We start from the raw sequence: 26,510 nt of genomic DNA, 5'->3' as shown, positions 1-26,510 counted from the left end.
AGTATCGAATGGATGAATAGCGAATTCTGAAACGGAAATATAAAAATGTTTATTACTTTTCAACAAAATGATGGTAACTAAGCTGTCCAACTACAACCTGAGCATTGAGGACTGAGTGCCGATTACCTTCCCCCTCCCAATTCTCGTCACCCTACAGGACCCCCGGCCACAAACGGCAATGGCGTGACCGGGATTTGTACCCCGGTTATAGCGACACAGTTGCACTCTTAAGGCAGGTCCCTAGACCATTGAGAGAATACAAGTTTAACAACATCTTGTTGTCTCCTTACAGGCCACATTGAATACATGCTACAGTGAAAGAGGGCATCAAGGAGCACATTCTATCTTACCCAAGAACCCAGAACCACTACTCTCAGATGAAGGGGGATGTACACAGAATACCTCAGCCCTGATCTGAATTTGTTGCGAATGTACCGACTCTACAAAGAGAAGAATACCACATCTGCAAAATTCTGGGTTTATAGGGACATTTTCAAACAGCAGAGTCTCGATTTTGGCCAACCCAGGAGTGACACCTGTGGCAAATGTGACGCATTCTTCACAAAGATGTCAGCAGCAACATCTGAAGAGGAAGATTGCAGTTGAAAGTGAGTTGCACCATCGAAAAGCCGAAAAGGCCTACACACAGCGTCAAAGTGACACTGAGTGGGCTAAAGCCAATGCTGACTGCCATGTCATTTCTGTGGATTTACAGTGGGTGATGTACACCCCTCATCTGACCCACTCTGATGTCCACTACCAGCGGCAGCTGTCAAATTTTAACATTTGCATCCAGGAACTTGGAAAAGAAGATCCGGCATACATGTGTGTTTGGCATGAGGGGATTGCACACCGAGGGTCCATTGAGGCGGCAAGCTGCATATTGAAGTGGGTGAAGACAAATTTCACGCCTCTCACCAAACCAGAGGTGCGCAAGTTGATAATATTCAGTGACAGATGCTGTGGGCAGAATAACAACTGGCGGATGCTCAATCTGATGTCGATGCTCGTCTCTATGGGTTACTTTACCCAAGTTGAGCAGAAGTTCATGGTCTCTGGTCATCCTTTTCTTCCTTGTGATGGATCTTTTGCCACCATCGTGAAGAGGCGCAAGGTGTCAGTCCTTCATACAACTGATGATGTTTCAAAGATGATACTTGAAGCACAACCAGCAAAACCATTCAAGGTTATGTTGATGCAATGTGAAGACTTAAGGCACCTCCCAGATTCTGTCCTCAAGCGACCAGCTGGACTACAGATCACCTCCGTGAGGTGGTTAAAAGTCACAGGTATTGCACAGAGAATAGTTTACTAACATCCCATCAACACGCAACATGTTGTTCTAACAATAAAATATCCTAATGCTTGACAGTGAAAGTTGTTATTGATGTCAGGAACTTAAAATGTTTCTGTTCTAATTTCAGTTGAGGATCCTTGGAATCTGTACACCAGACAGAGCCACAGTCTATATGAGGGATGGAAATCATGGCTGATCTCCAAACCAAAACAAGGAGCTACACCTCAACCTCCCTATTTTGCACTACCCTAGAGCATTTGAGAGTCCTCTGCCCATCAAAAAAAACAAGTACCAAGATCTGATGACCATGCTCAACTACTTGCCAGCTGCTGCACGTTCTTTTTATAAATCACCGCAGAGTGAATAATTTGATGTTAAACCAAGCTACGTAATTAACCGTTTTTTTCTGTGAGTTTGATCCCCTGAACCTGTATTATAGTATGTTGAATCTGAATACATTTCAGAAGACATGTCACCCCTATTGTAGGAAATTAAATGTATAGTAGGTGTTTTCTATGTGAATCAATGTGTATGATTTGAACCAGCACAATATATTGAATTAATTTAATTTTAAGATGTTCCTAGTGTAGAAAATGTTATGTACAATGTGTTCTGTTGAGAATTATTTTGTGTGTGATCATTTGAACTTTTTTTAATCGGAATTAAATAAAAACATAAGTTATCACATACAGTATGTGAGTATTCATTTGATCTTGATTCCCTCTTTTTATTCATTACAATATACAGTACGTCTCTGTCACCACATTTATCATTAACTCTAAGCAGTTAATACTTATGAGAGTCATCTGTCCATCAGTCCTCTGCCCCTCAGTACAGGACATTTCTTGTCTTTTGCATGGGTTTAATGCAATTAGGGACCTGCATATTGGCACATCACATTGATCCATATTTGATATGTACAAGTTGTGCTTGTTTTGATTGAATTAATTTAATTGTATTCTATTTTTGTAGTTATTCTATGGTATGTTCACATTGAGGACTTCATTTTAAATGAGACTAAGATTTCGTGACTCAACTTTTAAGAAAAGTCATCAGTGCTAAAGTTGATAGACCACCTTTAAATTAACCTCCATACAAATTAACTACATATTGCATTTAAGTTATTTACATGAAGGGCATCTGTACTTAAAATATATCAGGTGTTAAAGGACATCTTGCAAGAGTCATGCAAAATGTCACATATACTGTTCTTCCACAAACTGAAATCATCACGAGATATACTGTTCTTCCACAAACTGAAATCACGAGATATACTGTTCTTCCACATTCTAAAAATTAAAACGGCAATAAAACAAGTATTTTTTGAAATAACAAAAAAATATTAATTGCTGGAAGATATGGGTATGGTGAATTATTTGTCAACCATAAAACACCTCATGTGGTACACACAATAATATAAAAATAACTGATTGTCTTAAAATGGAAAAATGATCACATATATGGTTCTTCATCTGTAGGATTCAACTGACGATTGACTCTAATTTTGATATTGGCTACCAGTGTCAAACGGTGTTAATCAGGCATTGCCTTGCTTGTCACCAGTACGTGTGTCTGATATCAGACACCGCAAGAAGACTGAGGCAAAAATGGCTGCAGAGTCAGTGAAGGTAGTGGTCATTTGTCTGCCGATGAATGATAGGGAGCAAATGTTGAATTGTAAGACGGTGGTATCTGTAGAGATGAGTCGCTGTCAGTGTTTCATCAAGAAGCCAGGGGTGAAGGAGGAGCCATCAAAACAATTCACCTTTGATGGAAGCCTCTTCATTGACTAAAACACTGAGCAGATGTACAATGAGATAATTTACCCTTTGGTTGAGGTAGGCCTACAATAAATCCTACTACATTTTCACAACTTGATTATGGTGAATTACATGCAGTAGCACCAGCTCGTGGACTATTGGACATCTCCAGTATATATCTGAAACTAAATAACATGTCAGTTAGGAAAACACGTGTGCTGCTGGACTTGGCTGGCAGCGAGCGCCAGTTTAAGACGGGTACCACCGGGGAACGTCTCTGAGGCCACCAAGATCAACCTGTCCCAGTCAGCTCTAGGCAACGTCATCTCAACAGATCCCCTAACGAGACTCCAAGCTGACCCGGTTGTTGCAGGACTCCCTGGGAGGGAATACTAGCACCCCGATGGTGGCCTGCAGACAACAACTATGAGGAGAGCCTGAGCACCCTGCGCTACGCCAACAGGGCCAAGAGCATCCAGAACAGGCCCCGCATCAACGAAGACCACAAAGATCCCCTGCTCCGAGAGTACCAGGAGGAAATCAAGCAGCTATGTGCCTTAATCTCTGGCCAACTGGGCAATACCAACCTGTCATGTGAGCACCATGCTTTTCTCCACACTTTGTCTAATCACTGAGAGTAAGAGTTTGCACATAGAAGATCAAAGTGCTAGATTAAAATGTGATTATTCTCCATGGTCCTATTTTAATCAGCGTTTCTGGATGGTCAGTTGTCTGCAGGGCCCTCTGCTGGTCCATCGAGGCCACAGTCCAGCACTACAGAGAAGGAGAAGATTAAAGAGGTGGGTTAACTTCCACAAGAAGTTGACTGAAGCTGCTTAGCAGAAGGAGCTCAACTAACCTATTTGTGACCTTCAGGAGTATGAGGAGACGCTGGCCTGGCTTCAGGCTGAGTATAATGCAGAGCAGGAGTCCAAGGCCAAGCTTCAGGAGGACATTGCTGTCCTGCGCTCTTCATATGAGACCAAGCTGTCCAATCTGGAAAAGTCCCAGACCAGCAGAGGGCACTCTATTACCACTGCTGGTACCATTACGACATCCCTGTCTACGTTCAAAACTCCAACCAATTCAAATTTCACTCAGACGACCATAGCCAAGGATATTAATAAGACAGATTTTCTGAAGATAAATAACTTTAACAGTCAGGTGTATAGATAGTACTCTAGTACATTACAGGATATTAAGCCTTGTTTTCTAATTGCCTAGTGTCAGAGCTCTCCATCCTTATTAAACAAGCTCTTGAGGAGGAATTATGTTGTGTCACTGCACATGAGCTTAGTGATTTGGAACCAGTCCTAGCCAAGATACCCATGCATCAAGTTCCCAGTACTTGTGGGTAACCGGTTATGCATGCATTTTGTAGTGGTACACATCTGAGTAGGGCGGTCCCTTTAATGATGTAACTTCTCTTCTTGTGGGTGAGCCAGACACATGCATCTTGCCAGGTGACCAGTGTTCAGACAGGGTCTGAGGGGGAGGAGAATGCAGACTCTCCTCCAATCGGTATCCCAGGCCCTCTGGACCAGAAGCATGTCCTCAAGAGGTGAGTTACCACACTCACACACACTCCCTTTTATATAACATAATGTCCAGTGGTGTGGCTTGGTGCCCTGTCCTGTCTCCAGGCTACAGCACACCGACAGAGGAATACCCTGGCAGATCAGAGGAAGAAGCAGCTGATTGGCCCTGGCAGAGAATGGTGAGGAGAGTGACAATGTGATCTTCAATGTCTACGACTCCATCCAGGAGGAAGTCCATGCTAAGAGTCGACTCCTAGAGAGGGCAAGGTGGAAAAGAAATGCCAGATTAATGATTTATCTACTAACAGGCTTGTTCCTGTACCACATTTCTGTCACGCATTTGTATTGTTTGCCTATTCTGTTAATACATTATGTACTGTGACAGACTTAAGTCTGTATGGTCATTTTGTGGTGTTCTCCTGATGTGATGCCACAGCTGAAGGTGGCCAAGCTGGAGATCCACAACTTGCAAGCGGAGTTTGAGCTAGAGAGGAATGACTACCTGGCAACAATCCGCAGGCTGGAGGCGGAGAGCAAGCTGCTACAGAGCCTGATAGAGCGCTGGGCCCCTCTGGTCCATCGTGACTGCAACTACAGCCACTTGGATCGCCTGCGAACGGAGATGGGATGACGGCAGCGTCACCTGGAGGCTGCCTGACATGTTGGTGCAGAATACAGCCCTGCTATCAGGTGAGCGTAGGACCAGGGAAGAAATTATGTTGTGAAGATGTCTTTGAATTTAGAACCAATGTTAATCTTTCAGTGGATGGACTATTTTTATTTAGATTTTCAATGTTGTGATTACATGGATGGTTGGTTCTGTTTAGGTTTCTCATCCTCTGTTGTGTCCCTTCTCTCTTTCAGCAGTAGCTCCTTCAGCTCAGAGGCTCTCTGTGTGCATGAGCTCAGCGGCTGACACAGGAGAATCCTTTCAAGTTTGTACTTTTATTTGTATTTTTATTAAACAAATTCATATTTTTTACCTCCCCTATGGGATATGAGGAACAAAACAAAATGTTTATGATCCTTCATCGTTGCCTGTTTTGTGCAGGACGATGAAATCAGTATATAAAGAGATGATGAACCACAGCGACAGCGAGAACTTCGCCAGCAACTACTTCAAGCCTAAGAGAGTCAACCAGTTGCTGGGCGTTGAGCCACAACTGTGACTGAGGTGCAGTTCATGTTAACATAAAAGCAGTCAGTTTTAGAAGGGTACAAGTCAGTTACTGGAAACATTCAAAAGATCTAACCTGCTATCTGCTCAACTTCAACAGATAATTTGCCCTACATGTGTGGCTATTCCACTGATGACCTCTTCCCATGCAGCAGTTCACTCAGCACCCCAGAGGAATGGTACGCCTCACCTGACCTCCAGCGGCTCCAACATTGGCCCCTCACTCAGCCCTGAATCTCTCCTCCCTTTCCCCTTCCGCCTTGAGTCACTGGGGATCACCCCAGCCAATGGCAAGTTGAAGAGGAAGAAGAGCAGAACATAGAGAGCTGGGCTACAGAGGCACTCTGTCACCACCTCCCCCAATCTATCCATTTCTACCTGCCATCCTTTTTGACCACTAGAGACCTCACAATTCGTTGGCTTGTTTAGGTAGAGTATTTAATTCATCCACTGTGATTGACCCTAGGTTGTTAGTAGTTCACTATTGAACTTTCAGTAACCAGCAATATAATGGCACTTTTAAATGGACACTTGGTCTGGCAATGTGATGCTTCTGGTGTTTATTATTATTTTTTGCACCTTTTTAAATGTTAGCGAAGATAATGCCACACCATAGTGCTTGCAGTGACTCTTAATTCTGTGATACAATGGTTTATCCAACCTTGAATATAATATTTATCACTGTTGTGGTTTTTGCTGCTCATATACTGTAATTGTTAATACAATATTGTTTCTGTAGCTTTCTGTGTATCTTGTTCATTTCATGTCTTGTACTACTTCACTTCCCAGAATACATGTCTGGTTGTGCAAAATATTTGTCTTTGAGCATGTCTTTGAGCATCACTAACAGGAAGGTCATCTTCAGCATCAGGGCTAAGAAATAAGATCTGAGAGGCAAACATGTCAGACCAGTTTCAGTGTCACACAATCTGGATGACTCCACAAATGCACTGGGGCCAGGGTGGTGTTGTCATAGCAGCAGTGTTAACAGGCCATGTATGACGGTGGAGGGTAGCCTCCGGTTTCCCGTCCTCTAAAAAGATGTGTCAATGACTTGTTGTCTGGAAACAAGATGAGTGTGGAGCAACCTTGTGACCTCCAGGGAGCTGAGTGACACAGACAACCTGAATTGATTGTTCCCTGGTTGTAATAATCTGAGCCGGGCTTATTTGGCTGTAAAATTTAATTAACCTTTTCTGAAAATGACAAATTTCAATAGCATTGACAATTTAAGTTGAAAGGGTTAGTTAACCCCAAATGACATTGTTTTCCTTACCCTGTAAGCAGTCTATGGACAAGGTATGACATTAATCCATGCTTTGGTTGTTTAAATTGTCTACTGTTTCAAATGTTAACTTGTGAGCATTTATGGCGCAAATCCAATGTGAGTTAATGGCAACTACAGTACCTTCGGAAGTATTCATACTCCTTGACTTACTCCACATTTTGTTACAGATTGGCTGCAAAATGTATTAAATATTCATTTTTCTCTTTATCATCTACCCACAATACACTATAATGACAGTGAAAACATGTTTTTAGACATTTTTGCTAATTTATTGAAACTTCTGATTGTGAATGTTAGAATCACCTTTGGCAACAATTTACAGCTGTGAGTCTTTCTGGGTAATTCTCTAAGCACTTTGCACACCTGGATTGTACAATATGTATTTGCACATTATTCTTAAAAAATTCTTCAAGCTCTGTCAAGTTGGTTGTTGATCACTGCTAGACATCCATTTTCAAGTCTTGTCATAGATTTTCAAGCCGATTTACAGAAATGTCCTTGTTTTTCACTATATTCGCTATATTATCCATTAAAATAACATCAAATTGATCAGAATTACAGTGTAGACGTTAATGTTGTAAATGACTATTGTAGCTGGAAACTGTTGATTTTTTTAAATGGAATATCTACATAGGCGTACAGAGGCCCATTATCAGCAACCATCACTCCTGTGTTCCAATGGCAGGTTGTGTTAGCTAATCCAAGTTTATCATTTTAAAAGGCTACTTGATCATTAGAAAACCCTTTTGCAATTATGTTAGCACAGCTGAAAACTGCTGTCCTGATAAAAGAAGCAATACAACTGGCCTTCTTTAGGCTAGTTGAGTATCTGGAGCATCAGCATTTGTGGGTTCGATTACAGGCTCAAAAAGTCTAGAAACAAGAACTTTCTTCTAAAACTCGTCAGTCTATTCTTGTTCTGAGAAATTAAGGTAATCCATGAGAAATTGCCAGGAAACTGAAGATCTCTTACAACGCTGTGTACTACTCCCTTCACAGAACAGCACAAACTGGCTTTAACCAGAATAGAAAGAGGAGTTGGAGACCCCAGGGGGCAACTGAGGAAGAGGACAATACATTAGTGTCTAGTTTGAGAAACAGACGCCTCCAGTCCTCAACTGGCAGCTTCAATAAATAGTACCCGCAAAACACCATTCTCAACGTCAACAGTGAAGAGGCGACTCCGGGTTGCTGGCCTTCTAGGCAGAGTTGCAAAGAAAAAGCCATTTCCCAGACTGGCCAATAAAAAGAAAAGATTAAGATGGGCAAAAGAACCGACACTGGACAGAGGAACTCTTCCTAGAGGGCCAGCATCCCAGAGTCAGATCTTCACTGTTGACGTTGAGATGTTTTTGCAGTTTTACTTTAGTGCCTTATTGCAAACAGGATGCATGTTCTGGAATATTTTTATTCTGTACAGGCTTCATCTTTTCACTCTGTCATTTAGGTTAGTATTGTGGAGTAAGTACAATGTTGTTGATCCATCCTCTGTTTTCTCCTATCACAGCCATTAAACTCTGTAACTGTTTTAAAGTCCCTGCTGCTCCTGAGTGGCGCAGCAGTCTAAGGCACTGCATCTCAGCGCTAGAGGCATCACTGCAGACCCTGGTTTGATTCCAGGCTCTATCACAACCGGCCGTGATTGGGAGTCCCATAGGACGGCCCATTGTTGTCCAGGTTTGGCCCGGGGTAGGTCATCATTGTAAATATGAATTTGTTCTTGACTGACTTGCCTAGTTAAATAAAGGTTAATACAATTCTGGCCTTATCGTTAAGTCCCTGACCGGTTTCTTTCCTCTCGGGCAACTGAGTTAGGAAGGACACCTGTTTCTTTGTAGTGACTGTGTGTATTGATACTCCACCCAAAGTGTAATTAATAACGTCACCATACTCAAAGGGATATTCAATGTCTGCCTTTAATTTATTTTTATTTTTTTACCCCATCTACAAATAGGTGCCCTTATTTGCTTGCCATTGGAAAACCTCCCTGGTCTTTGTGGTTGAAATTGGTTGAAATTCACTGTTCGACTGATGGACTTTAAAAAAATAATTGTATGCGTGGGGTGCAGAGATGAGGTAGTCATTCAAAATCATGCTAAACACTATTATTGCACAGAGTGAGTCCATGCAACTTATGTAACTTGTTAAGCAAATGTTTACTCCTGAACTTATTTATGTTTGCCATAACAAAGGGGATGAATACATATTGAAGACATTTCAGCTTTTACTTTTTTATAAATTTGTAAAAATATTCCACTTAAAACAATTATGGGGTATTGTATGAAGGCCAGAGACCCAAAATCGAAATTGTATCATTATAAATTCAGGCTGTAGCACAACAATATGTGGAAAGTAAAGGGGTGTGAGTACTTTCTGAAGACACTGTACGTTAGCCTTTCCATGCTTCATGTCGACATCTTTAACTAACTTAATTGAGTTACACAATATATTTGTAGATACTTTAAGATGATTTGGATATGAAACATGAAAATACTAATATAGGTACCATTGACTTGCATTGGATTTGTGCCATAAATGCAAAAAAGTTAGCATTTGAAACCAGTTAAACACAACCAAAGCATGGATTGCTGTCATACCTTGTCCATAGACTGTTTACAGGGTTTTCTAATTTGGGTGAACTATCCCTTTAATATACCTAACCACATACTGTAATTTGCCATCACAATGGAACATCACTTGGGGGGTGTCCATTTAGTCTGAAGATCGATTAAACAAATCATTTATTTTTTCTTTCTCTGTATTGTGTTTCCCACTTGCGTAATGGATTGATTTTTCCCTCCATTGTTCAATATGACTTGACCAGTGACAGGCGTTTCAGTTGAGAGAGGTGACACCATCATATGCAAAGTACTCCACTCAGACATGGATACGGCTCCACTACAATAATACCTCACTAAGAGATAACACTGAAGTGGAACCATAGCAACAGTGATGTTGTGACCACATTTCCAGGTAGAGGGTATATAAGATACTGACCTCTCGCTGAAACTGTTTAATGAAATGAAAGAGCTGTTTGGACATTAGGAATGAACACCACAGAAAAGAAAGCACTGGTCTGTTCAGTAGGACAGGTTCACATAGAGGTGCAGTCCAAGATAATCCGATAACACACAGACAGCAGAGTTGGCTTTCTCATTGTGAACGTGGCATGTGTAAAATGAGTAGTATGACTAGTCTGTAAGATGAGAGGAGGGTGCACTGAGGCAGAGAAAGGTAAAGCTGGTGGAAAGTACCTGTATAAATAATTATTTGTCTTTTTGTACAAAACCTATTCTTTGATTGGGTTGTGAGGGTTGGAGGAAAAACAAATGGCTGTAATTTAACAACGGGAAGCTCAGTCAGGAAAAAAATGGAAAGGAAATGGTCATCTGACACAAAATAGTCCAACATGTTTAAGTGTATGATCAAATACGTTCACATCTCAACCACGAATGCAGTCTGTTACACAGCAATTATGACACAAATATGATACACCTGTTAAAGTGCCTATCATAAGTATTCCCCGTTGGATTTCCTCATATTTTATTGTGTTACAAAGTGGGATTACAATGTATTTAATTGTCATTTTTTTCTTCAACGATTTACACAAAATAATGTCAAAGTGAAATAAAAATTCCATTTACATTTTTTTATTATTAATTCAAATCCCTTTAAAGACAGTGTACCTTTAAGTTTGAATTTTGTTGACAGACTCCCTAGAATATATCGAGAGAAGGGCTTCAGAATATTAGGTATCAATTAATGAAAGTCATCTAAATATATGCATATTCTTCTCTGTTTCAGCACCAATTGGATCTTGCAGATTATTTAGGTTAAGGAAAATACTTTAGAATCATAAAAAACAGGTTTGGAGAGCCTTTACGCACAAAAGAAAGAAAATTGTGGTTTAATTCATTCTGAAAATTGTCACATTCAGTTCCTCAATTCATGATAATGTTGAAAGATTACTGTATACAGTAGAATTATAATAGGGAAAATAGTGTACAATAGTAGGCTATACCCTCGTCTATTGCCTGCACAAACCATGGAACACAAACCATGGAACTGTGTGACGAAACAGCCAAGTATTGCGCCATGCGTCAGGTTCAAACTGTTACGGCTTGGTCTGCGCGCTGCTCCATAATGATTTAATTAGCTTACATTTCTTTTTATATACAATATCATCAATTGTCAATAATGATCTTCAGCAACAACCTCACGGCCATGACGGCGTTTACAGAGGAAGCAATGAAGGTAAACTAAACAATGTAATTAAATGGAATGATAACGTAGGCTTTACCATCTGAAGGGAACTAACAGGAAATTGACAGTTGAATATGTGTGGTTATTATGCCTACTGACAACCAATACTGATAGTGGCTATTAAAATGGTAGAAATAGGAAACAGATAAAGTCTGGGTAGCCTATAATTAACACATTCGAGAGTGCCAATTCCTGCAAGTTAAAAGCCCTTACAATTTACATGTTGCATAATGGCACAACAATTCATAAACTTTACCGTGGGTATGTTGATATGCTCCTGTTTGCTGCCATATAACTGGTTTCACATTTGTCTCCAGCGATTATAAGGTAAAATAGATCTAAAACAAGTGTAATTTATATTTACAATTCCCGTAGCCAAACAGACTACTCATTTACCTAGATCTTATCAATAGCTCTTAACAAGTTGTAAACTACATTGCATGGAAAATAGTATTATTTCTATCGTAAAAAATTAAGTAGATGCTTTTTCCACTTGGAATTGGTCGGTTTGCTAGACCTTATTTATGGTTTCCTCGTGTGTAAATGTGGTGGAATTATTAGGGAATTAAGTCAAGATCAGAATACACCATATCTGTAGACACAAATCCGCCACACCTTCTTTTATTAGATCTTCACCAAATGAATAGCGGGTTCCATTTACGGGCGCTTAACTTGGGTCCGAATCGCCCCCCTTAGTGTTGTGCACAATTGGATTATGCCATATTATGCCATTATTCTTTTCAAAATTCTTCAAGCTCTGTCAAGTTTGTTGTTGATCAGCCATTTTCAAGTCTTGCCATAGATTTTCAAGACGATTTAAGTCAAAACTGTACTCAGGAACATTCAATGTCGTCTTGGTAAGCAATTCCAGTGTATATTTTGCCTTTTGTTTTAGGTTATTGTCCTGCTGAAAGGGGAAATTGTCTCTGGTGGAAAGGAGACTAAACCAGGTTTTCCTCTATGATTTTACCAGTGCTTAGCTCCGCTCCGTTTCTTTTTATCCTGAAAAACTCCCTTCCCTGCCAATTACGAGCATACCCATATCATGATGCAGCCACCACCATGTTTGAAAATATAGAGAGTGGCACTCAGAGATGTGTTGGATTTGCCCCACACATAGCGGTTTGTATTCAGAACAAAAAGTGAATTCATTTGACACATTTTTCTGTACAGGCTTTCTTCTTTTCACTCTGTCATTTAGGTTAGTATTGTGGAGTAACTACAATAATGTTAATCCGGCCTCAGTTTTCTCCTATCACAGCCATTATCCTCTAACGGTTTTAAAATCCCCATTGGCATGGTGAAGTCCCTGAGCAGTTTCCTTCCTCTCTGGCAACTCAGTTAGGAAGGCGCCTGTATCTTTGTAGTGACTTAGTGTACTGATACACCATCCAAAGCCTAATTAACAACTGTACCATGCTTAAAGGGATATTCAGTGTCTGCTTTTTATTTTTTTTACCCATCTACCAATTGGTGCCCTTCTTTGCGAGGCATTGGATAACCTCTCTGGTTTTTGTGGTTGAATTATTACTTAGGCTTTCCATAACATATGGGTTGAATACTTATATAACCAATACATTTTAGTTATGTATTTTTGTTTATTTGTAAACATTTGTAGACATTTATTTTCACTTTGATGTTAGAGTATTTTCTGTAGATCAATGACAAAAAAATCACAATAAATCCCTTTAAATCCCACTTTGTAAAGCAACTAAATGTAAGGGGGTAAATAATTATGATAGACACTTCTCTGATTTGCTTTAAAAGAGTGTTCAGTGACTGATTCGGTGACAACAAAATCATAGAAAAACTATGTAAAAATATAATGTTGTTAAACTGACATGAAAATTAAATTGCGGTAACAGTAAATTAGTGCTTTTTGAGGTCGGTTCGGTTCATATAGAGCTGCTGCCTATGCTGTCTGACTTAATCACTATTTTAGTAGTTCTTCAAAGTAAACAAGGCATATTTAGATAAAATATTTTTAGGTAGATGTAACTCGTGAAGCAACTACTCTCTATCCCTTCGGATCGAGCATTCTTCTGTCTCTTCTCTTGACCTCTGTGTCTGCCACACACTAACGCAACGTAACAGGCGTAAAAGAAACACAGACGGACAAGTAGGCGCAATGGATTATCATCATTGTAGTTAATTACCATGTTTTCTGCACTTAACTATGTAGAATATTGGCCTGTTGGAAACTGCAACTCCCAACACAGTTCAGTTCAGGCTTCACACAGTTCAGGCTTGATCTGCTTTATCGCTAGAGAAACTGTGCAATGTTTATATTGAGCTGACAGAAGAATAATAAAACGGAACAAAATGGAATTCAAATAATTTAAACAAAATTACAGTTAATTTCCCAGCACTACTGAGTAAATTAAACTGCAGTACTCTCTTAAAGAGAAAAATGGAAGAAAGAGGCCAGTCTTTCCTGAAAAGCCAGCATTGTCAATGCTCAAAATATTTCAATCCCCACTTTTTTCTGCTTCCCTCCCTAAGGTGGTGGAAGTCTGTTTCATTTGATACCCTCTGTATATCTGTTTATCCACTGGGCAGATATTTTGGCTGCCTTCTCTCCTTCTCTCCTTCTCCTAGTCTTTCAGCAGCCCCAGCTTCCTAAGTGCCTCTCGTCTGTCTTCTCCCATGCTGGGCATCATCACCACACTGAAGCCTGGGCAGTGCAGGGTCTTGTGGGGGGACACTGGCTGAGCAGCGGGGGTTGTTTTCACCTGTTCTGAGGCTTTGTTGAGAGCAGATGGGGTGCAACGTCCACCCTCCCTCTGGCTGCCCAGGGTGGCGGAGCGGGGATCGGGATGTATCCCATGGTCGGCCATGTAGCTCCCAAGCCCCACCCCTGAGCGCTCCAGGGTGGCAGCTTTGACCCCACTGGGTTTGGACGGGTGTGAGAGGGGGGCGGTTGGCTGCTCCTCACTAGAGCGATGGAGGAAGCTGCTGCTACCTTTTACTGGCCTACTGTTAGATTCTCTGGGTCCCTGGGAGGTAGTTGAGGGCTGGCTTCTTGTTGGGTTACCATGAGGTGGAGCTTTGACTCCCACACGGGCTGAAGTTAGTTCCAAGGAGGAGTGAGATTTGGAGCTGCACAGTGGCGTAACAGGCTCAGGTTGGGACTCATTATTGTCTCTCAGGAGCCCCAGCTTTTGTAAGGCATCATTTCTCACCTTCTGTGGGTCCGACAAACGCCTGTCCCTGGGCAATGAGCCCAAGGAAGGGGCACTGGAGTCCGTAGTGGGGTTAGCAGTATCCCTTTGGGTATTCACAGCAATGTCGGAAGGGATTTTGGGGGGTTTTGGGAACACAACTGGAGGACTGGCCTTCTGCTTGCTGGGCTCCCGGGGGAGTATCCCCTGGGCTGGGGTGACTGAGCAGCCTCTGGGTGTGCTTCCATGATGCGGGTGAATGGGTATGTCTGACGCAGAGGGCTGCCTGTTCCAGTCTCTGGTCTCAGCTGTGGGACTTTGAGGAGTTCTCTTCATGGAGGCACTCTTCCTCAGCTGCACTAGGGCTTCATAGGACAGAGGGCCTCTGGGTGAAGGAGGTGGTCTCTGACCAGGGTAGTCTTTGAGCTTTGACGGAGGGGGAATCACAACAACATTGACCTCAGGGGGTAAACAAGGGTGGTTGCCCTGACATGGCATGTTGTCCAAGGCAGTGACCCGGGGCTTTGAGAGAGCGTTCTCCTTATCTTGGGGTATGCCTGGCCTAGCCTTTGGCAGGATGCAGGAGGTGCTGTTGGCCAGGATGAACGGTGTAGGAACCAGGTAACCGTTCTGCTCTCTGGGATATTTTGATACATCTGAAAGAGAAACAAAATTCTCATTAGATGCTTTCGATATTCAAGAGGATCTAATTCCCTCCTGGGCAGGTCACTCACTGTTGAGTTTGTTTTGGCCCATGGAGGCAGAGAGGTGGGCCATCTTGGTGGCCACATTGCCAGGGGTGGGCAGGCGGTCAGGCTCATCATTGGATAGTCCACTGTCCTCCTCAGTCTCTAGGGACTCTATGGTCTCTTCCAAGAACATGAGACATGCCCTCTCCTCAGCAGACAGGTGCTCAAAGCTATCATCACTCTGCAAGACACACAAGACCAATTTAAAAACACTTAAAACCCCACAACACGCTTAAGGTATTGTCAATTCAGTTCATTCTGAGCTGTTTAGTTCTATGTGAGATGCAGTCATTTGTCATAAAATGTATTTAGCAAAACTTATTTTGCGGGTTCAGGAATACAACTTGAGAAATGTGAGGATAACAAATGTACTTACAAATCCAGAGTTCATGCTGACAACACTGTCACAGCTGCCTGCACTGTCCATGCCAGTCATTGTCTCTATGGAGACACCACCCGGCCATGTGTCACTCTTAGGCATTGTAAGGATGAAGGAGTCCAAGGTAGTAATAGAAGTTGGTAGTAGAAAACCTTACTCTCTCTCTGTTAAAAATAAATACACAACATTAATTACACTTGGGTACTTTGATAATAGCACACATTCCTATTTCACTTGTTCTTATCTAATTATCCACAAATAAAACTTAGCTAATCAATTATTATAATCCGTTTCACATAATCTATTGTCTCCCTATCAAACTCTCTCTCACACACACACCTTTCTAAACCTTTTTATATAACAGTCAGATCTCCTTACATAACCATGTGAGTGATTCACACAGAACTGATGAATGGGTTGCAGAGCTAGGGGAGAATAACAGGGTATCCTGGCTAAATCTATTTCTGTGAGATATCTTAGCTAACTACTCTCCTGGTCACATGTGACTCAGATTACAGCACACACTACTCTAATCTCCTTCCGAAGGATCAATTTCAGCAAGAATGAAAGGCAATACAAATGATATCCCTCCTTAACGCTGCATCCTACTTAACCATATACCTGTTTGGATAGATAAAGTAGCTTGTTTGTTAAATTATGCCTTTGATGTATGAATGATGTAGAATGATGTAGGTAATTGTTGAACAATGTCTTTCACACCATTTTCCATATTATGTGTGAATGCACAACAAACAAACAGATGAGAGATATGAACCTCTAATGAAATAGTCTGAGAGTCTGATATCATAATAAAGTACTCCCTGATTGAGGGGTGTTTTAGAAGAAATGCCACTGGAGTGGTTTCAACACCTGAGTGGTGCGCCTAAGTAGGTCAGTAGAGAGACAATAGCCGTTCTGTTCACTGCTCAGGATTTGTTTCTCCATACCAGGCAATTTCCCTGTGGAAGTTAAGTCCTCTATCCACAGGCATTTATGTAACATTTCTATCCAAATCTCTATCTGCTCTTGAAATGTGATTTTGAATGTAACAATGTTCGTGATAATGTTTATTGTCTTTTAACCTGTGCGAATCGGGACTGACCTAATGCAAATAGCAGGGCAGTGGCACCTTAAGCAGACACTGTAGAGCACACAGCCTCATCTATTCTGATTCACAACACAAGTGTGACAAAAGTGAACAATACAGTCGATACTGGATAGAGAAGTAATAAAATGTCTTATCCATGGTTATCAGTCTCCTACTGTATAACACATTCCAATGTTCCCTACAGATGTTTCACCAGATATGAGATATGCAAAAGATATGAAATGAATAACCTCCATTGTGTTTTGTGTTACATATTTCAGAGGTTTAACCAAGACACACAAAAGACTTTAACCCTCATGCCCCTATCATGCCAATGTGTATGATGAGCCTGCCCTATGGGTGAAAGAAGGGAAAATAGATGCAGGTTATCACCACACAGTATTATCAGTTGTGGTACAGTATTTACAGAGATGAGCTATATCACGCAGGTGCTGTGACAACATGCTAATTTCCTCAGAATGATAGATCTCAGATCATCTAGTTAATCATTACTTCAACTCACCACTTCTGACATAGAAGTACATATACTTATTAGCGAGAAGAATGTTCCTGTCAACTGCTCGAAAGGCTTACTCATGGTTTGGCTCATATTGAATACAACCCCTATGTGTGTCTGTGATGGTGAGTCACCTGACACACAATGGAAAAACAAACGTATCATTCTCCATCAATTCAGGACAAACTATATTGTAAACATTCTTGCATGATTTGCTCAAATATACACATGCACTGGGGGCAATAACATAATAAGGGGATTAACACTTTGTTGTCATAAGGCAGGTTAAAATTTGCGAGCAGATATTCAACACCATGGTCAATGTCCTTTTCTGATCTTGACACTCCCATTGGACTCAGTATGTTTGTACAGAGGCAATTGTATAACTAGTGAGTAAATGTATGCCGTGCTGGTCTTGTGTCTTATTCAGGAAGGTCAATTGATCTGTATTATCAATAGTTGCCATACAATCTAGGCAATATACAGTAGCCATGCAGATAGTTTACAGCTAAATCTATGTAGGCTATACATTTGTTTTAATTTCAAGAATCATTCAGAATCATTATTTTATCATATAAAAATATACAAGTAGCTATTCTACTATAATTAAGCTTACCTGTAATTTGTTGCAATTTTACTGGATTTGTGCTAATAACCCCACATTCCATCAATTGCGCAGGGCTTGTCCGTCCACCTGTTGCCTGCCTGTACCGTTTGCACTTCTGTTCAGCACCTTGCTACTACAGGTGATAATAAACCATGTGCTACACGTTCTTAACCAATCATAGCACAGTACACCTAAGCTGTTGACGTTTCAGTCAAGCTACACATCTATGTAGTAGTAGGTTAACTACATGTTTTAGTGGTGTTAACCTTGATCCTTGAATCAGTAAGCAATTTTGTTATAGTATCTACAAAAATTCCTACCACTAGCGTTTTATATTCTCAGAATACCTGTGTGGGAATGGCCCTGAATGTAGTGTGTCACTGTTGTCATGCACAGGTTTCCAATCCTATTGTTGGAGATTGAAGGTTCCTTAAAATAACATGTCTAATCCAGTTGGCAATGATTAAATTGATTTAATCATGTTTGTAGGATTGGGATTCATTATAACTGCCTTTGGTCAGTGAATAATTATGGACTGTTAAGGCTATACAGCAAACTATCAACCAAGATAAAATATTACCCATGACAAATTATTAAAGTGAATCTACAAAGTAAATTGTACAAGATAAAAACATATATACAGTATATATATACTGCAATAGCCTTGCCCTGTCATAGCCTTTTTGCTGACATCCTAAAATACTTCCAATTAAATATTCACTGGCTCACCAACGTGAGTTTGAAATCAATCCCATCTGCATTGTACAGGGTTTATCTTAAGGAAAACAAATCTAAGCAGCATTACTGTATTCAGTTAGGGGGGAATTTCGTCCTGAGTTAAGTGTGCGTAAATGGAACATAATTCCCTTTTTTCCACTTGACTCTCTCTGCATATTCTGACCTTGAACTTAAGCATGAAAAAAGCATGTTATTTACCCGCTATTAGTTTGGGGTCGAAATCAAATAAATGAAGGAGTGGCGGAGGTTTGTCTACAGGTAAGCTATATTCTGACCTTGACTTAATTCCATAATAATTCCACCACCTTTATGAATGAGGAAACCATGAATAAGATATAGCAAACAAACCTGTTTCAAGTGGGAAAAGCATCTACCTTATTTTTCCGATATAAATTACATTATTCTCCATGCACTGTAATTTACAACTTGATGAGAGAAATGTTTCTGGTAGCCTTCCACAAATTTCCCACAATAAGTTGGGTGAATCTTGGCCCATTCCTCCGGACAGAGCTGGTGTAACTGAGTCAGGTTTGTAGGCCTCCTTGCTCGCAAACACTTTTTCAGTTCTGCCCACAAATCTTCTATGGGATTGAGGTCAAGGCTTTGTGATGGCCACTCCAGTACCTTGACTTTGTTGTCCTTAAGCCATTTTTCCACAAGTTTGGAAGAATGCTTGGGGTCATTGTCCATTTGGAAGACCCATTTGCGACCAAGCTTTAACTTCCTGTGTGTGTGTGTGTATATTTATATATATATATATAAATATAAATAAACACACACACACACACACACACACACACACACACACACACACACACAATAATGACAATAACAACAATACTGAATGAACACTTGTTTTAACTTAATATAATACATAAATAAAATCTATTTAGTCTCAAATAAATAATGAAACATGTTCAATTTGGTTTAAATAATGCAAAAACACAGTGTTGGCGAAGAAAGTAAAAGTGCAATATGTGCCATGTAAAAAAGCTAACGTTTAAGTTCCTTGCTCAGAACATGAGGACATATGAAAGCTGGTGGTTCCTTTTAACATGAGTCTTCAATATTCCCAGTTAAGAAGTTTTAGGTTGTAGTTATAGGAATTATAGGACTATTTCTCTCTATACCATTTGTATCTCATATACCTTTAAATATTGGATGTTCTTATAGGCACTATAGTATTGCCGGCCTAATCTCAGGAGTTGATATACTTGAAGTCATAAACAGCGCTGTGCTTCAAGCATTGCGAAGAGCTGCTGGCAAACGCAGGAAAGTGCTGTTTGAATGAATGCTTACGAGCCTGCTGCTGCTGACCACCGCGCAGTCAGACTGCTCTATCAAATCATATAATAAATTTTAATAAACACACAGAAATATGAGCCTTAGGTCATTAATATAAAATCTCTAAACTATAATTTAGAAAACAAAATGTTTATTCTTTCAGTGAAATACAGAACCTTTCCATATTTTATCAAACGGCTGGCATCCATGTGTCTAAATCTTGCTGTTACATTGCACAACCTTCAATGTTAAGTCATAATTATGTAAAATTCTGGCAAATTAATTACGGTCTTTGTTAGGAAGAAATGGTCTTCACACAGTTTGCAACGAGCCAGGCAGCCCAAACTGCTGCATATACCCTGACTCTGCTTGCACAGAACACAAGAGAAGTGACACAATTTCCCTAGTTAATATTGACTGCTAACATGAATTTCTTTGAACTAAATATGCAGGTTTAAAAAAAATACACTTCTGTGTATTGATTTAAAGAAAGGCATTGACGTTTATGGTTAGGTACATTGGTGCAACAACAGTGCTTTTTTCGCAAATGTGCTTGTTAAATCACCACCCGTTTGGCGAAGTAGGCTGTGATTTGATGATAAATTAACAGGCACTGCATTGATTATCTGCCACGCAGGACAAGCTAGTTAAACTAGTAATATCGTCAACCATGTGCAGTTAACTAGTGATTATGTTAAGATGGATTGTTTTTTAAAAGATAAGTTCAATACTAGCTAGCAACTTACCTTGGCTCCTTGCTGCACTTGCGTAACAGGTGGTCAGCCTGCCATGCAGTCTCCTCGCGGAGTGCAATCTAATCAGCGTCCAAAAATGCTGATTACCGATTGTTATGAAAACTTGAAATCGTCTCTAATTAATCGGCCATGCCGATTAATCGGTCGACCTGGAGCAGTGGCTTCTTCCTTGCAGAGCGGCCTTTCAGGTTATGTCGATATAGCTCTAGTTTTACTCTGGATTTGGATACTTTTGTACCTGTTTCCTCCAGCATCTTCACAAGGTCTTGCTGTTGTTCTGGGATTGATTTGCACTTTCCGCACCAAAGTACGTTCATCTCTAGGAGACAGAACGTGTCTTCTTCCTGAGTGGTATGACTACTGCATGGTCCCATGGTGTATATACTTGCATACTATTGTTTGTACAGATGAACGTGGTACCTTCAGGTGTTTGAAAATTGCTCCCAAAGATGAACCAGACTTGTGGAGGTCTAGAATTTTTGGGTCTGATTTACTTTGATTTTCCCATCATGTCAAGCAAAGAGGCACTGAGTTTGAAGGTAGGCCTTGAGGTAGGCCCCAGGTACACCTCCAATTGACTCAAATTACGTCAATTAGCCTATCAGAAGCTTCTAAAGCCATCACATCATTTTCTGGAATCTCTGGCATTTTCAAGCTGTTTAAAGGCACAGTCAATTTATTTATGTAAACTTCTGACCCACTGGAATTGTGATACAGTGAATTACAAGTGAAATAATCTGTCTGTAAACAACTGTTGGAAAAATGACTTGTGTCATGCACAAAGTAGATGTCCTAACCAACTTGCCAAAACCATAGTTTGTTAGAAAGACATTTGTGGACTGGTTGAAAAACTAGCTTTAATAACTAGTGTAGGTTAACTTCCGACTTCAACTGTACATATAATTATAATAGGGAGAATAGTGTACAATAGTAGGCTATACCCTCGTCTATTGCCTGCACTAACTATGGAACTGAGTGATGACAAGGGCAAGTATTGCGCCATGCATCAGGTTCAATCTGTTACGACTTGGTCGGATGATTAAAGTAGCCTACATGTTTTTTCTTTATGATCAACTGTTACTAATGATCCTCAGCAACAACCACACGGCCTGATGGTGTTTACAGAGGAAGCAAATGAAGGTAAAACATTTATTAAATGTAATGATAATGTAGTCTGTACCAGCTGAAGGGAACTAACAGTAAATTGGCAGTTGAACATGTGTGGTTATAAGCTTCAGCCTGTTAGGGATAGGCATCCCATCCATGGGACAGTTGTAAATCATCTAGCGTCGTGTCTTGATCGCAGATTTTAGGGAAACAACAAATGTTGGTACATATATGTGTCTTACATCGGCTGAAAGCTTAAATTCTTGTTAATATAACTGCACTGTCCAATTTACAGGAGCTCTTACTGCGAAAAAAATGACATGCTATTGTTTGAGGAGAGCTCAAAACAACAAAACACTTATCACCGCAACAGGTTTGATAAATTCACCTCTGAAGGTGAAATGTGTACTTACATTCTGAAATATTGCTCTGTTTTATCGTTCCAGAGATAACATGAAGTGTCGTTTTGTTAGATACGATAGCACAAACGATTTTGTATTTGCAAAGAAAGGAATCTGTGAAAATATAACCCTAAACGTTGTTTCAACCAGTCAAATTACGTATTTATTCCTCAGAGATCATAGAACATAACCAGACTTCACTCTATCATTAGGAGTGTAGTATATCCTATAGGACACCAAATTTGGTCAGAGAGCGAAACCTTCATGGCGTGCCGATGACACGGGCGGTCTTCACTTGATTGACTTTGTCAAATAAGCACCAATCGGGGTCAAACAAAGCTAACTAGCAAATGAGCAAATGAGCTGGGCTTTACGGGAGTATGCGGAAGTATACCCCGTATCTGTCGCAACAGAAAGCCTTTTCCTTTTGGACAAAAATTGCAAGAATATAGAGAGTTATGAAATTATGAAAACTGGGTGTTTTTCAAATGTTGAACTTACGATATGGCTACTAATACTGGAAGAGCTAAATCAAAGTCCAAATACACAGATTTGATGATATTCTTGCAGAATTGTTTTATGTAAATATACATTTGGGCAAATCGTGAAGGACACATGTTGATTTCACACTAAATGTCATGTAGCTTGCTCATATTTCAAGCTATCAGTCTGAAACGTTGCACATACACTACTGCCTTCTTGTGGACATCATTGGAATTCACAACCAGAGTGATGGATAGATTTGGGACCTTTCTGGTGCATTTCAAAGATGATGGTAGAAAAAAATACAAAACAACAGTTGTTTTTTCTTTGTATTTTATTCTACCAGATCTATTGTGTTATACTCTCCTACATTCAATTCACATTTCCACCAACTTCAAAGTGTTTCCTTTCAAATGGTACCATAAATATGCATATCCTTGCTTCAGGACCTGATCTACAGGCAGTTAGATTTGTGTATGTCATTTTAGGTGAAAATTGAAAAAAAGGGGGCTATCCCTAACAAGATTTATCAGGCCTACTGATGGTCGATACGGATAGTGGTTAATATTTAAAATGATAGAAACAGAAATCCGGGGTAGCCTATAATTAAGACATTCGAATGATGATATTACTAGTTTAACTAGCTTGTCCTGCGTGGCAAATAATCACGCAGGACTAAACGTTGTTTCAACCAGTCAAATTACGTATTTATTCCTCAGAGATCATAGAACATAACCAGACTTCACTCTATCATTAGGAGTGTAGTATATCCTATAGGACACCAAATTTGGTCAGAGAGCGAAACCTTCATGGCGTGCCGATGACACGGGCGGTCTTCACTTGATTGACTTTGTCAAATAAGCACCAATCGGGGTCAAACAAAGCTAACTAGCAAATGAGCTGGGCTTTACGGGAGTATGCGGAAGTATACCCCGTATCTGTCGCAACAGAAAGCCTTTTCCTTTTGGACAAAAATTGCAAGAATATAGAGAGTTATGAAATTATGAAAACTGGGTGTTTTTCAAATGTTGAACTTACGATATGGCTACTAATACTGGAAGAGCTAAATCAAAGTCCAAATACACAGATTTGATGATATTCTTGCAGAATTGTTTTATGTAAATATACATTTGGGCAAATCGTGAAGGACACATGTTGATTTCACACTAAATGTCATGTAGCTTGCTCATATTTCAAGCTATCAGTCTGAAACGTTGCACATACACTACTGCCTTCTTGTGGACATCATTGGAATTCACAACCAGAGTGATGGATAGATTTGGGACCTTTCTGGTGCATTTCAAAGATGATGGTAGAAAAAAATACAAAACAACAGTTGTTTTTTCTTTGTATTTTATTCTACCAGATCTATTGTGTTATACTCTCCTACATTCAATTCACATTTCCACCAACTTCAAAGTGTTTCCTTTCAAATGGTACCATAAATATGCATATCCTTGCTTCAGGACCTGATCTACAGGCAGTTAGATTTGTGTATGTCATTTTAGGTGAAAATTGAAAAAAAGGGGGCTATCCCTAACAAGATTTATCAGGCCTACTGATGGTCGATACGGATAGTGGTTAATATTTAAAATGATAGAAACAGAAATCCGGGGTAGCCTATAATTAAGACATTCGAATGATGATATTACTAGTTTAACTAGCTTGTCCTGCGTGGCAAATAATCACGCAGGACTAAACGTTGTTTCAACCAGTCAAATTACGTATTTATTCCTCAGAGATCATAGAACATAACCAGACTTCACTCTATCATTAGGAGTGTAGTATATCCTATAGGACACCAAATTTGGTCAGAGAGCGAAACCTTCATGGCGTGCCGATGACACGGGCGGTCTTCACTTGATTGACTTTGTCAAATAAGCACCAATCGGGGTCAAACAAAGCTAACTAGCAAATGAGCTGGGCTTTACGGGAGTATGCGGAAGTATACCCCGTATCTGTCGCAACAGAAAGCCTTTTCCTTTTGGACAAAAATTGCAAGAATATAGAGAGTTATGAAATTATGAAAACTGGGTGTTTTTCAAATGTTGAACTTACGATATGGCTACTAATACTGGAAGAGCTAAATCAAAGTCCAAATACACAGATTTGATGATATTCTTGCAGAATTGTTTTATGTAAATATACATTTGGGCAAATCGTGAAGGACACATGTTGATTTCACACTAAATGTCATGTAGCTTGCTCATATTTCAAGCTATCAGTCTGAAACGTTGCACATACACTACTGCCTTCTTGTGGACATCATTGGAATTCACAACCAGAGTGATGGATAGATTTGGGACCTTTCTGGTGCATTTCAAAGATGATGGTAGAAAAAAATACAAAACAACAGTTGTTTTTTCTTTGTATTTTATTCTACCAGATCTATTGTGTTATACTCTCCTACATTCAATTCACATTTCCACCAACTTCAAAGTGTTTCCTTTCAAATGGTACCATAAATATGCATATCCTTGCTTCAGGACCTGATCTACAGGCAGTAGATTTGTGTATGTCATTTTAGGTGAAAATTGAAAAAAAGGGGGCTATCCCTAACAAGATTTATCAGGCCTACTGATGGTCGATACGGATAGTGGTTAATATTTAAAATGATAGAAACAGAAATCCGGGGTAGCCTATAATTAAGACATTCGAATGATGATATTACTAGTTTAACTAGCTTGTCCTGCGTGGCAAATAATCATTGCGGTGCCTGTTAATTTATCATCGAATCACAGCCTACTTCGCCAAACGGGTGGTGATTTAACAAGCACATTAGAGAAAAAAGCACTGTTGTTGCCCCAATGTATCTAACCATAAACGTCAATGCCTTTCTTAAAATCAATACACAGAAGTATATATATATTTTTAAACCTGCATATTTAGTTAAAAGAAATTCATGTTAGCAGTCAATATTAACTAGGGAAATTGTGTCACTTCTCTTGCGTTCTGTGCAAGCAGAGTCAGGGTATATGCAGCAGTTTGGGCTGCCTGGCTCGTTGCTAACTGTGTGAAGACTATTTCTTCCTAACAAAGACCGTAATTAATTTGCCATAATTATAACTTAACATTGAAGGTTGTGCAACGTAACAGCAATATTTAGACATATGGATGCCACCCGTTTAATAAAATATGGAAAGGTTCTGTATTTCACTGAAAGAATAAACGTTTTGTTTTCTAAATTATAGTTTACAGATTTGACCAAATGAATGACATAAGGCTCGTATTTCTGTGTGTTTATTAAAATTAATTCGATGATTTGACAGAGCAGTCTGACTGAGCGGTGGTCAGCAGCAGCAGGCTCGTAAGCATTCATTCAAACAGCACTTTCCTGCGTTCGCCAGCAGCTCTTCGCAATGCTTGAAGCACAGCGCTGTTTATGACTTCAAGCCTATCGACTCCCGAGATTAGGCTGGCAATACTATAGTGCCTATAAGAACATCCAATATTTAAAGGTATATGAGATACAAATGGTATAGAGAGAAATAGTCCTACAATTCCTAGAATAACTAGAATCTAAAACTTCTTAACCTTGAATATTGAAGACTCGTGTTAAAAGGAACCACCAGCTTTCATATGTTCTCATGTTCTGTGCATTGAACTTTAGCTTTTTTTACATGGCACATATTGCACTTTTACTTTCTTTTCCAACACTGTGTATTTGCATTATTTAAACCATATTGTACATTATTTATTTGAGATTAAATAGATTTTATTTATGTATTAAATTAAGTTAAAATAAGTGTTCATTCAGTATTGTTGTAATTGTCATTATTACAGATGTGTGTGTGTGTGTGTGTGTGTGTGTGTGTGTGTGTGTGTGTGTGTGTGTGTGTGTGTGTGTGTGTGTGTGTGTGTGTGTGTGTGTGTGTGTGTGTGTGTGTGTGTGTGTGTGTGTGTGTGTGTGTGTGTTATA

At 39.9% G+C, this 26,510-nt stretch overlaps 1 protein-coding gene and 1 pseudogene across 1 annotated transcript; one reads left to right on the top strand and one right to left on the bottom strand.

Moving 5' to 3' along the window:
* Positions 1-3,251: 3,251 nt before the first annotated feature.
* On the top strand, positions 3,252-6,094 carry LOC109875659 (kinesin-like protein KIF17; annotated as a pseudogene).
* Positions 6,095-12,797: 6,703 nt separating this feature from the next.
* On the bottom strand, positions 12,798-17,949 carry LOC109875747 (specifically androgen-regulated gene protein-like). The gene is made up of 4 exons (XM_020468188.2): positions 17,833-17,949; positions 15,610-15,776; positions 15,219-15,414; positions 12,798-15,140 (listed from the first exon to the last, which is right to left on the bottom strand). Exons 2-4 carry the CDS (start codon positions 15,712-15,714, stop codon positions 13,918-13,920), a joined length of 1,524 nt encoding a protein of 507 aa, XP_020323777.2. The 5' UTR covers positions 15,715-15,776; positions 17,833-17,949; the 3' UTR covers positions 12,798-13,917.
* Positions 17,950-26,510: the final 8,561 nt, after the last annotated feature.

The sequence above is a fragment of the Oncorhynchus kisutch genome, linkage group LG1 (assembly GCF_002021735.2).
Source record: "Oncorhynchus kisutch isolate 150728-3 linkage group LG1, Okis_V2, whole genome shotgun sequence".
NCBI lineage: Eukaryota > Metazoa > Chordata > Actinopteri > Salmoniformes > Salmonidae > Oncorhynchus > Oncorhynchus kisutch.
Note: the sequence above shows the minus strand (reverse complement) of the source record. Positions and strands in the feature narration are given on the sequence as shown.